This window comes from Palaemon carinicauda, chromosome 25 (genome assembly GCF_036898095.1).
Source record: "Palaemon carinicauda isolate YSFRI2023 chromosome 25, ASM3689809v2, whole genome shotgun sequence".
NCBI lineage: Eukaryota > Metazoa > Arthropoda > Malacostraca > Decapoda > Palaemonidae > Palaemon > Palaemon carinicauda.
In genome coordinates this window covers 96,141,560-96,154,726 of record NC_090749.1, presented here as the reverse complement: position 1 = coordinate 96,154,726, position 13,167 = coordinate 96,141,560, and the positions used below count along the sequence as shown (strand labels likewise).

The window sequence follows — 13,167 nt, the reverse complement described above, 5'->3', positions numbered from 1 at the left end:
TATATGTGTGTGTGTGTGTGTGTGTGTGTGTGTGTGTGTGTGAATCACCTTAAAGACAATAGCTTCTGGTCGGCCGGGGAATCGAGCCCGGGTCCAAGAAACTGAGGTTCCATTGACTCTCTTTATGGCTGAGTTGCTAAGTCAATGGAACCTCAGTTTCATGGGTCCGGGTTCGATTCCCTGGCCGACCAAAATCTATTATCTTTGAGTTGAATCACCCTTGAGTTACTGATCCCGTGGTAGAGAGAATCCAGTTATTAGGAGGAGTATAATATATGGCTTATCTCTCTCTCTCTCCCCCCCCCCTCTCTCTCTCTCTCTCTCTCTCTCTCTCTCTCTCTCTCTCTCTCTCTCTCCTCTCTCTCTCTCTCTCTCTCTCTATATATATATATATATATATATATATATATATATATATATATATATATATATATATATGCATTAATACAATTTGATGATTGTTTTTAAGTACTGTAGTTGTACATTAAGGTCAATCTTTAGACTCATTGAAACTGATAGGCTCAAATTTCTACTCTAGCTAAAATATGATATATGTTATAGCCTACTTGATATTGATATATCAATATTACAGCCTACTAAATTTGAGTATCTAGCCTATTGGCCTTATTTCATACCACTGCTAGGCCTATCGTAGTTGAAAACTTCAGTGAATCCATATTAACATAGGCCTATTTGCAGTATTGTTCAAGGGGTTAAATACTGCGATATAATTGTTCAGTGGCCACTTTCCTCTTGGTAAGGGTAGAAGAGACTCTTCAGCTATGGTAAGCAGCTCTTCTAGGAGAAGAACACTCCTAAATCAAACCATTGTTCTCTCGTATTAGGCAGTGCCATAGCCCCTATATCACGGTCTTCCACTGTCTTGGGTTAGAGTTTTCTTACTTGAGGGTACACTCGGACACACTGTTCTATTTTATTTCTCTTCCTCTTGTTTTTCATTATATTAGTTTATTTCAATTTTGTTACTATTCTTAGAATATTTTAATTGTTCATTACTTCTCTAACAGTTTATCAATTTCCCTATTTCCTTTTCTCCTTGGGCTATTTTCCCGGTTGGAGCCGTTGGCCTTATAGCATCCTGGTTTTCCAATTAGGGTTGTAGCTTAGTGAGTAAGTAAGTGAGTAAGTAAGTAAGTAATACTACTACTACTACTACTACTACTACTACTAATAATAATAATAATAATAATAATAATGTTAATAATAATAATTATAGAAATAATAATAGTAATAAAATACTACTACTACTACTACTACTACTACTAATAATAATGTATATGATTTTCTTTAGTAATTATGGGGAGTAAGAGTGTGTAAGAAGTTTAAAAATACTAAAGGTAGAAGTAGAACAGCATATATGATAATAATCCGATAGTATTTAATTAATGCTCAGTATTTTATATCATATGATACCTTACATTCGGGCACACTATTCTATCTTACTTCAAAGATCTACTTATACCTCAGATATTAGCTAAAATCATAAAAAAGAAAAAAAAAATATTTTGAAGGGTTGACTATCTGTGACACCTTATACATATTGGTATGCGGTATTTCTTAATATCTTACAAAAATATCAGTATTTTAGAGGTGGTCTCCAACGGATTTTATGTAAGTAAAAATTAATTGTTATTAATATATATATATATATATATATATATATATATATATATATATATATATATATATATGTATATATATATACATATATATACATATATATGTATATATATATATATATATATATATATATATATATATATATATATATATATATATATATATATATTTCAAAGCGAGGTTAAAAAAATACATTTCCTTATGCTCAGACTCTTATTATTATTATTATTATTATTATTATTATTATTATTATTATTATTATTATTAGTTAAGATACAATCTTAATTGGAGAAGTAAGATTCTATAAGTTCAAGGGCTCCAACAGGGAACAATAGCCCAGTGAGGAAAGGAAACAAGGAAATAAATAAGTTACAAGAGAAGTAATTTTCAATTAAAGTAACAGCCGTAGCAACATTGAAATAGATCTTTCACATATAAACTGTAAAACTTAAAAAAGTCATTTAAAAGATTAGGAAGAGTCCAGAATCAAATATGGGAGCCACTCTGGAAGTCTCTGAAGAGATACTGAGGTGTAAGATTGGTTGATAGGGTGATAAATTCGAAAATATGTTGAATAGGACATAAAGTTAATTATAAAAAAGGATTACTGTTTTGAAGAATAGGCTGAAATATGGCTAAGTAAATAAGAGGAGAGGAAAATCTGGAATGGACACATGACTTGGAAGACATATTGGAAAGGGAAGGCGAGGTGGTACTAGTTATCAAGAGAACGCGACAGTTCAGGGAAGATAGACCTCTGCGGTGCAGACTGTGTAAGAGGGTTTGATGAGCCATTAATGAGCATCCTGTGTGAAGAGGTGAAGCAGCCATTTCTTAAGGAAGTTTTCTACACGAGTATTCATCCACCTGGTGATTGTTACTATGACCAGGCTCTGAGAAATGAAGGTAATTTACAGATCAAGAGTGGCTGGGAAGGCAGCAAGCGATCTGCAAGAGTCTTAGAACGGAGGATGAGTACCCAGAGATTGTAAAGCAGCTATTGGATCTATGAATTTAAGCCTCAAGGCCCAGCGCTGGGAGAAGGGGGGGGGGGGGCATTTAGTGTCCTAATGTAATGTATATAGTAACAGGTAAAATATTTTACAGTAAGATAGCAGAATGGCAGCGCAACCTGATGTATAGAAGAACGTTAAAAAATTAGTGCAGGCAGTGGCTAAAAGGACACCGCAAAGGCCTTCAAGTGATGCTTACAGTGTACCGCTCAATGTGCATTGATGGGGTACCCACATATGGGGGCAAAGCACTTATTCGACTCTGGTTTCTTTGTATGTTTAGTCTAATCCTCTCTAGGAGGGAATGGATGATGGAAGCTATTGATATCAAATGGATTGGATTAAGTTGTGGGGGTTTGAACAAATGGAGAGAACGGAACACAAAATAAGCCCAAAGACAAGTTTTGTGGCATTCAGTCTTCAGTCTCAGCTACATTGCTTTCTGCTCTTTCTTTCTTTTTTTCTTACGTTTGATGTCCTCTCATCCACAGAGCCGTTCATATGCTTTGACTTTATCTTGATGTTTAAGATAAGATTTTCAGACCGACCCGAGGTATCTAAGATTAACCCACTTTAGTCTAAGCAATAATAAAATACCACTACTACTACTACTACTACTACTACTACTACTACTACTACTACTACTACTAATAATAATAATAATAATAATAATAATAATAACAACCTGACCTTATTCATCAGATGTCTGAGAGCGAGGAGACCTTCTCATCTCCGTCGGCTTTCGACGCCTTCAAGACCGACGTTGACCACATCTGCGAACAGGTGAGGCAAGCCACATCTGTATGCACAGAAAGCAGCAGTGCTGCGAAGTATATGTAGACTATAGCTGCTTGTGCTACTCAAGGTGTGGATGCAATTGATTCTGTCTAGGGCATCTGTTGCTCCCACCCTAACTTCATCTCTCTTCGACAATGTCCCAGCCAATTATTTTCAAGGCAATTAATTAAATTAAATCAGATCTTTATTCTTTAATGTCTTCAGCAGATATAATATTCCCTATAAAATCCTTTTCTGGTTCTATCCTTCAAGAGTTTGAGAGTCTAATAGTTCCTTCATACTTCTTGATAATAGTTGATCTAACAGTTCTAACTTGAGGACTCGGCCAGCTAGACTCACTAACCATTACCGTTGAAGAGCATTGCTTTCCAGATAAAGATTTCCAATTTCCAAGCTCGCTTGGCTTCAATACAAAAGAGTGATTTTTTCTTTTCAAGCTGGATGCACTTCTGGGAGAGAACGCAGCATTGGACGACGCTCACCGGCTATCGGTGACGGAGTTCACGGTGAATCCGCAGAGGTTGATAGCGCTGCAGGAGAGCCTCATCCAGTCGTAAGTAGACTTCGCCATTAAGTAGAGCGTAATCTAATTACAAGTAGACTTTAGTCATAACTAGTGCTTTGATTGACTGGATACGTTTGGAAATGTCTGCAAGAGAAGAGTTTTAGGAGCAAGTTGAATGGTAGTAAGGTGATAAGGGTAAATGGAAAAAAGAAAAATGAAGTAACAAATGTTATATTCAAAAATGAGAAATTGTTGATTGGACCTAAGAATCTCGGTGGGGGGGGAGGGGGGTAAGTGTTGAGTCACATAATGAGGGAAGAAAAAAAGATAAGAGGAAGTTTGTAAAAGATTGGGACTAGACTGGAATTATCTATGGAGGCAAAGGTGAAACCATGTAAAGGGATTGTTGAATCAACGCTCCTCAATGGTAGTGTAGTATGGCTGGTGATTGAAAATGAAATATGGAGGCTTCCAGATATAACAAAAAGGTTAATCTGAGTATTTTGAGGTGGTCTGGCCATGTGAAGAGAATGGAAGACAATTAGAGTAAAAAGTGTATAATTTCAACGTGTTGTTTATGAGCTTATGAGGTTTTTGTGCATGGGTATGGAATAACCATTTAGTGATGAAAGTGTCAGGGACTTGCATGTTGTTTTCATCTGGTGCCACCCACTGGTATAGGAGATGTTTACATGATATATATATATATATATATATATATATATATATATATATATATATATATATATATATTATATGTGTGTGTGTGTATGTGTGTGTGAATGTGTGTATTGTACACACAGAAATAGCTCTGTCCTTCCATGTTTACACAAGAGAGAGAGAGAGAGAGAGAGAGAGAGAGAGAGAGAGAGAGAGAGAGAGAGAGAGAGAGAGAGAGAGTCCAGAAGATTCATCACTGTCATATCAAACAATTCTTCTATTTCATTCTAATGAGAGACTACGTATTCTCCTTCCTCTTCTCTCCTTGCTCTTTCTCTTCTTCCTCTCCTTCATTTCTCTTCCTCCTCTCCTTCCTTTCTCCTCCTCCTCTCCTTCCTTTCTCCTCCTCCTCCTCCTCCTCTGGGTTCTAGGTTCCTCGTTGCTCTCTCCACAACACTGTGATTGTGGGCACACTACTAGATGACGTCTAGGTCCAGAAAAGCGCTTTAATCTGCAGAAAATTCATTATCATTAATTACCTCCTACACAGACAGCACAGCTTACATACTTTTATTTCTAACTTCAAGCCTTTCTAATATAACGGACAACCTCTTTAGTTGGTCCTTCTAGATTCCCTATTTCTATGGTATCATATCTAAATTTTCTTGAATGATCATCACCATCTTAACCCTCTTCTTCTTCTTTATCTCCTCCTTCCTCCTCAGGGAACTGAAAGTAGTCCGCGACGTCGAGAGGGAACGGTTGGACAAATTGCTCCAATGTCACTACCTGAAGAACGCCGCTTGGGATGAAATGCGCGTTGAGTCGAAATCCCTTTTCGTGAGGAAAATTTTATTTGTTTTGATTGTTTGCCTTGATATATTGTTTCTATTATGAAAATGAGTTAAAGGAGTGAATTATCTTCAGAGAAAGTATGGGTAGCCTACGACGCGAGAAAACCAGTTTTTAGTATAAATAATAGTCTCATTTGATTATCTTAGTACTTTTTATATTTCGATTATTAGTATTTATTTATTGTGATGTGAAAATTGGATCTACGCTAACTTGTAGACTATAGGGATAAGATAATATGTAAAATACAGCTTTGTCAAACGCCTGATCTTTGTATGAGCAATGAAAGACTGCTTTCGTAGACCTATTCATTTAAGCGAAATCTGGAATAGTTTGTCTCAGGGAGAGATTAGAGCCAATCACAGCACGAACATGCTCAGGAGAAGTAAGTATTGCTAACATTTAATCATGACCCACATAGATGGCATGGACAGAACAGAAGAGTAACGCAAAGACCATTTAAGGGAATGTGATATAAAGTGATCTAGTAAGTGGTAAAAAGGAGTAAAGATTTATCTGTTTTCCTTGACAAAGGGTACATGGTAGGTGATGGCATCATGGGTTGGCAATACTTGCCTCCACTGAGCTCTCTATCTCTCTGTGATTGGTTCCAATTTCATCCTGGCACAAACCCTTCCAGACTTAGCTAAAATGCTACACGGAAGGGTATAGTTAGCTGTATTCAAATTTCAAAGTTTTAGGTCTACAATTTTATCATTAATTCCTACTTAAATCATCTTTCAGAGTTGAATGGTTTATTGAGAAAATTAACAAGCATGACACCATATTGACATACTTGAACAGTACGATGCATCCCTTTATGCATATTGGTGATGAATAATGACAAAGAATAACCCAGTAGAAAAAATATTCTAGTCTAAGCCTTACTGCCCTTAATGCGTGCACGATTCTTCTTCTTTTACAGTGTATCATGAAGGATGCTTGTGTCAAAAACTACCCGATCAGAGAGCCTGAAGAAAAGAGCTGGCGAAGGGTTCTAGAAGTAGTATCCCTCAGGTAGGTACAAAACCTTCACTGTTGTTCATATTTTGTAATGTTTCTCTTTTGTAGAAATTATTGTGGTGAATAGAACAGCGTGGAAGAGAGAGAGAGAGAGAGAGAGAGAGAGAGAGAGAGAGAGAGAGAGAGAGAGAGAGAGAGAGAGAGAGAGAGAGAGAGATTTAATTTCCTTGAATCTTTTCACTGTGACAGACTCAATACAAAGTTAGAAAGTATCAATGGCACTAGCTTTCAATTATAGGTTTAGACTGTTTGTTTACATATCTAGCCAATACCAGTCATTGAAGTTGTTGGGACAAAAACTAATGCATTTTTGTAGCAGGAACACTAGGATCATAAACCTACACTGGATTAATCCAGTAACAAACAGATAATTCTCACCACAAGTAAACAATTTGGCTATGGGACTTGTGGAACAACAGACTAGACCTAGCAATGATTAAGCTCAAGAGAAACAGCACAACTTCACTGGTCAAAAGTGGATTTTTACTCTCTTGAACTGGCTTTCGTGAATCTCTGCTTCTCTAATCAGACTTCTAAGGCCTGTTGCAAGTTTCAAGACAATGAGGATTTTTATATAGTGTTTGTAGATCTTGATCCAGTACCACACTGAATTCTCAGGAAAACCAATGTTATTGGCTATTAAAAATCCAGTTATATATCGTTGTAAATTTAGAAAACACAGGAGCTTTCGCACTCTTCACCAGGAGAGGCACTTTAAAGAAAAGAACGAAAGTTCCTGTGTTTTTTAAATATACAACAATACATAAATGCGCATTTCTAATACCAAAGATTCTTAGACAGGACACTGTTTTCTTCAAGTTAACCCATGTTATTATTATCATCATTATCCAGCTTTCTCTATCTTTCTTCACTTCCAGGCTACGCGAACTGGAGGGCCCCTTAGGCATGGAGTCCCCCATTGGAAAGGGTAAGCGGAAAGAAGGCACCTGGAAGAGATCTGTCACATCGGACTCTTCTTCCAAGAAGCCCAAAGGCCTGCAAGACCTCTTGGACACGGCCAAATCAAGCGGAGGGGACACTGGAGGTGACGAGAGCTCCCACTTCGACCCGGAGAGGGACGTCGACGGAGAGACTTGCAAGAACCTTCTCTACCCGCAGGAGGAACTGACTAGCCGGGAGAAGGTCGAGACGCAGCTTGTTCTTATCAAGGTTCGGAATGCGCTAGGGTTGGTAGCTCTTGTCAGTCGGTCTTAGTTTTGTTATGTAATGGTAATTGAGGTCTAAATGTAGTATCTCTTCTTGAACAGAGGTAGTGACGTAATTTGTGAGATTTACTTAATCTTGCCTCTTCTCTAGGATCCTAAGTTTGCCTATGTTGATATTAATGAGTTTTCCTATTACTGTTTGGTCCTTTTCTGCTGGCCTTTCTCTTTTAGTTTATCAAGGAGGCGGTAGATATTGTCCATTTAGGGAAGTTCATCTCATTGTTGGTAGACCTCATTGGGGAATGCTACTCTGTGAGCTAGACATGAGGGGAAGTAGATTGTGGCAATAGGTTTAACTGCTAAAAAATCAGCAGCAACTGCGTGGTTCTTCCTGGTCCTATAATGTTGTAGTATTTCTTTTAACACTGCAATGACCTTTAAAACTTGGATGTACTTATTTTACAGCTTTATATCTATCATTTCAAGTTCTTTTCTAACTAGATACTTGTAAATCTTATTTGCTTTCTTCTATTATTGGTCTCAGTATGTGTGAAAACAATCAAAGTTTACTCATTTTTGCTCACATGAAAATTTATATAAAATCTTTAGTATTTCAGTCTAAATTTTCTATTAAAAAACCACTATGCTAAATAAAGGAACTAAAAACAATCACCCTATCTTATAAAATATCTGAAAAATCCTTAGTGACTTGAAAAATTCATCAGCCCCCATACCTGGGACCTATGAAAGCAAACTAATAATGCATTCCTATCACTCTTCAGCAAATATTACTTTCCCATCTGTACATTTTCCTTCGCCAGTTCATGACGCGGAAACTGAAGGACGCCTTCAATGCGAGATTCGACAGCGTGCACCAGAGGAAGGTGAAGGTCATCGAGGAAGTTCAGAGACTCACCAAGAGAAAAAGGCAGCTGAAGGTGAGCATTAGAAGTCACTGGGGATCCCTAAGGATCAGTTTGAAATGGCTGGAGAAGAATGATCTGTAATGGTGGAGTACGTAGTTTCTCCTGTTGATTTAACGATGATGCAAAGGAGCCATGCCTCGTAGAAGTAGTTTTACAGAATAGATTACTGGGCCAGTTATATAAAGACAAGAGGTAAGGATTAAAGTGTTGTATGACGAAGCCTCTTTCGCTCAGCGAGACCAAATGAAGTTGGAATACAAAGGTCTCCGCTTGACTCAAATGTAAGAAGAAATAAAGAAGTGATAAACTAGCTAAGTTATAATGTAACAGCTTATTCAGAGGGATCCCTGTACTGGCTTCAGAATGTCTGCGCTGCTCGCTTTTTTCATTTTTGCCTAAAAATTCGCAATGCTAAGACGGGACAATACGAACGCCATCGTATTATACATGAAAGACAAAAGCGAACAGGTAACTGACAGCAGATACTTTTACCTACATGCCATGAACCACATTCAGTATTTCATATATTTACTCTCACTATGCTTGTTTGTTTCAGGAGGAACTAGATGCCGTCAAGAAAGAGCAGAGCGAAAGTGTTACCCCAGGAACCAAGGGTATGAGTCTCAGCGTTAGGGGAACTAGTGGAGGAAGTAGCAGATCTCTGTCAGATAGCGGACGTCCAGCCAGTGCATTGCCGGTCAGTTTTTTCTGGTAAATAATTAGGTTTCTGTAACGATAGAAAAATAGGTTCCAGCAACATATTATTATTATTATTATTATTATTATTATTAGTATTATTATTACTTGCTAAGCTAAAACCCTAGTTGGAAAAGCAGGATAATATAATCCCAAGGGCTCCAACAGGAAAAATAGCCCAGTGAGGAAAGGAAATAAGGAAATAAATAGGTACAAGAGAAGTAATTAACAATTAAAATAAAATATTTTGGGAACAGTAACATATATAAACTACAAATACTTAAAAAACAAGACGAATAGAATTAAGATATAGCGTGCCCGAGTGTACCCCCAAGCTAGAGAACTCTACACCAAGACATTGGAAGACCATAGCACAGAGGCTCTGGCACTACCCAAGACTAGAGAATAATGGTTTGATTTTGGAGTGTCCTTCTCCTAGAAGAGCTGCTTACCATAGGTGAAGAGTCTCTTCTACTCTCACCAAGAGGAAAATAGCCAATGAACTATTACAGTGCAGTAGTTAACCCCTTGGGTGAAGAAGAATTTTTTGGTAATCTCAGTGTTGTCAGGTGTATGAGGACAGAGAAGATTCTGTAATGAATAGGCCAGACTATTCAGTGTATGTGTAGGCAAAGGGAAAGTGAACTGTGACCAAAGAGAAGGATCCAATGAAGTACTGTGTGGCCAGTCAAAGGACCCCCATAACTCTCTAGCAGTAGTATCTCAACGGGTGGCTGGTGCCCTGGCCAACCTACTACCTAGATTAATTGATAATGAAAGCAAAATGGTGGAATTTATAAAGCGTAGAATTTTTCGTGCTGCTGAAATCTTATGGTGATAAAAGTAACATATTTTTCAGAAAATTATTTTAATGTGTAACTTGTATATGTAACATTATATTTATAATTTTGCACTTAACATATATGAGGTCTGTACAATAAACTTTAGTATAGAAATGTAAATATAATGAACTGATTGTAAAGTCTAACCACTGTATAATCTATTAACAAAAGATAATAAAAGTACTGAGGGATATTTAAGATCGAGTACTGAATAACAATTAATTTCCAGGGCTAACATATAATTAGATCATGGTTCTGGATAATAATCAACTTGAATGACTTATCAAAAACTAGGCTGGGATTCAAAAGACCAATTAGGTTTTATCTCTGATGAAATTTAAGCCTTAATTCTAAAAAAAAAAAAAAAAAAAAAAACATTCAGGTTATTGTTAAAATAGTAAAAATAAAAAAGAAAAACTTAGGTTTCAGTTCCTCAAAAGTCTAAAATTGAGTGCTGAAAACCTGTTTTTTTCAAGTGGATGATAAGTTGATGCACTTTACTAATAAACTAACTAGTTCCATTGACGACTGATTTACAGGTTCTATCAATAAAAGAGTTCTAGGTAATCAAACAAGTACAATTTAGTACTAAAACTAATAAATAAACATTATTGAAACAATTAAAACTAGTATTATTATTACCATTGCCCTTGACACTGTATTAGATGTTTTTGTCAAACGAATGAAAACTTTGTAAGAACTAAGTAATTTACCTGTAATGTGAATACCTTTAATTACTGTGTTTCTCCACCATCTTGTTAATCAGTAATTCCTCCACCAGTCATGTTTGTATGATACTATTTATTCTTTGCTCTTTTCAAATGAATAATGTGATAGGGAAATAACTTCTGATACATCTGATGTAGAAAGGCCTACTATGGAGTACATCTCTCCAAGATCAACTAGAAGTGACTATATGCCAAACTTGCACTAATGATTGAATGCTATCTATTATCAGTATTAATTTACCGATAGCATAAAAACAAGATATTGCGAGAAAGTCACGATAATGTGTTTTAAGATAGGTCTTGTACCTTTCCATATAGAGGCTGGTTATGGCAGAAACTGACCCTAACTAGGGAGATAGGATGTTTAAAAGTGAGGCTTACTGCTCACAGACTATCGTTGAACGCTATCTGCTCTACGAATGCATTCATCGAGATTATAATTTAGACGTATAGAATACAGGATTCCCTCCCGATAGGCCTTACAGACATTGATGAATTCCACCAGTTGATGCTTCTTAACCTTCTACAGGAAGAGGACGATGACGAATGCGACTACGACCCCCAGTGGAGGCCAGAGGAACGCCCTGAGCTCCTGCTGGATGTCGATGACTCTGAGGTAGGTCCTCTTTTTGCCATGCGTTATACGGTCTTCGTCCATTAGCGTGCTTTTTTTCCCATTCGTATGGGGTAACACGGTTGCCTTCTTTTGAAGGACTTTGCTTTGGCTTTTGGGGTGGACCGTAGTCCCGAATGGCTGCCCTACCTGTCATCGCGTAGACCCGGATAATGTATGTTTGTGTTGTACCAGCCACGAACGCCCTTCCTCCCAGCCGCAAGGAGTCGCCATGCATCATACTGTATAGTGTTGGAGATTTTCCAGCTACTCTGAACCCTTTTCCTTTTCCCTCGTGGATAGCAGAGTCAAGGGACAGTGACAGTGCCCTAGCACAGGGGTGGCCAACCTTTCGTTTCCCATGCACCAATCTTTTTTTCACTTTTAATTCAGATGGGCCACATAAACTTTAACTCCCTTTCAATCCTTTAAGTATGGTAATTTGGACATATTTGACGGTTATACATATAATCATTATATATATATATATATATATATATATATATATATATATATATATATATATATATATGATATGTATATATATATATATATATATATATATATATATATATATATATATATATATATACATATATATATACAGTATATATATATATACACACACACACATATATATATATATATATATATATATATATATATATATATATATATATATGTATATATATATATATGTGTGTGTGTGTATGTGTATGCTATAGTGTGGACAAATGTAGCAGTTATAAAGGAAATGATTTAACATGAATACAAAGTAAACTATGCTTACTTTATTGACACTTTGAATTTGCATTGATAATATTCATCAGTTATTCCTGAAGGTACTCATCAAAATATATGAACATAATTAGCAGTTTTAAAGAACAGTAATTTAACCTGCAGGGAAAATGAACATAACTAGATTTAATGAGACTTATTAGTAGTATAATTATTTTTTTTATGAGCAGGTATGTTTTTTCTTTTATTATCTCTGGGGTATAGTGGGTCACTTGCAATCGTACAATGCTCCACTGTTATATATATATATATATATATATATATATATATATATATATATATATATATATATATATATATATACATGTATATATATATATATATATATATATATATATATATATATATATATATATGATCAGAACCCAAGGCCCCTATCCACCCAAGCTAGGACCAGGGAGGGAGGGTAGACCCATAGGCTCCCCCAAATTACTCCCTTAATTTGGTGAAATTGCAGATAGTACTAGAAACTATCGAGCTTAAGCGGGATTTGAACCCCAGGGATGTAGACTGCCATGCGGGTACATTTCCAATTGACTACCAAAACCTTAAATTCAGGTACATGTGGGTAACATAAAATGACCATTTGGCTTCACATTACAAATCCTTGCCTAGATATTATTTAACTAGATTATGTAAGGTTAGAGTAGTGATAATTGATAGCACATTTCATAAAAGCTACAAAGAAGATGAGTCTGATTAGAATTTCTTTTATTTCTCTTTACCTCTTTTGACTTATTTTTTATTGATGAAAGTCAAGGATTTAAACAGTGAGCAGATCCAGTGAATTCTTATGGTAGGGTCAGAATATCAAAGTCATTTTTAGTATACTTAGTCTCCTATCCTTCAATAGACCTTACAAAATTTAGGTTTCTTATTCCTTAACAGATTAGCTCCTATCATACC

General features: G+C 36.2%; 1 protein-coding gene across 1 annotated transcript in view; it reads left to right on the top strand.

The window, feature by feature from the left end:
* Positions 1–13,167, top strand: part of LOC137619153 (cilia- and flagella-associated protein 43-like) — a 66,470-nt gene that overhangs the window by 18,448 nt on the left and 34,855 nt on the right. Inside the window, exons 2-8 of the mRNA XM_068349340.1 lie at positions 3,884–4,005; positions 5,343–5,457; positions 6,395–6,486; positions 7,371–7,662; positions 8,480–8,596; positions 9,141–9,281; positions 11,380–11,466. Coding sequence (XP_068205441.1) covers positions 3,884–4,005; positions 5,343–5,457; positions 6,395–6,486; positions 7,371–7,662; positions 8,480–8,596; positions 9,141–9,281; positions 11,380–11,466 — 966 coding nt within the window. The remainder of the gene's footprint in view (positions 1–3,883; positions 4,006–5,342; positions 5,458–6,394; positions 6,487–7,370; positions 7,663–8,479; positions 8,597–9,140; positions 9,282–11,379; positions 11,467–13,167) is intronic.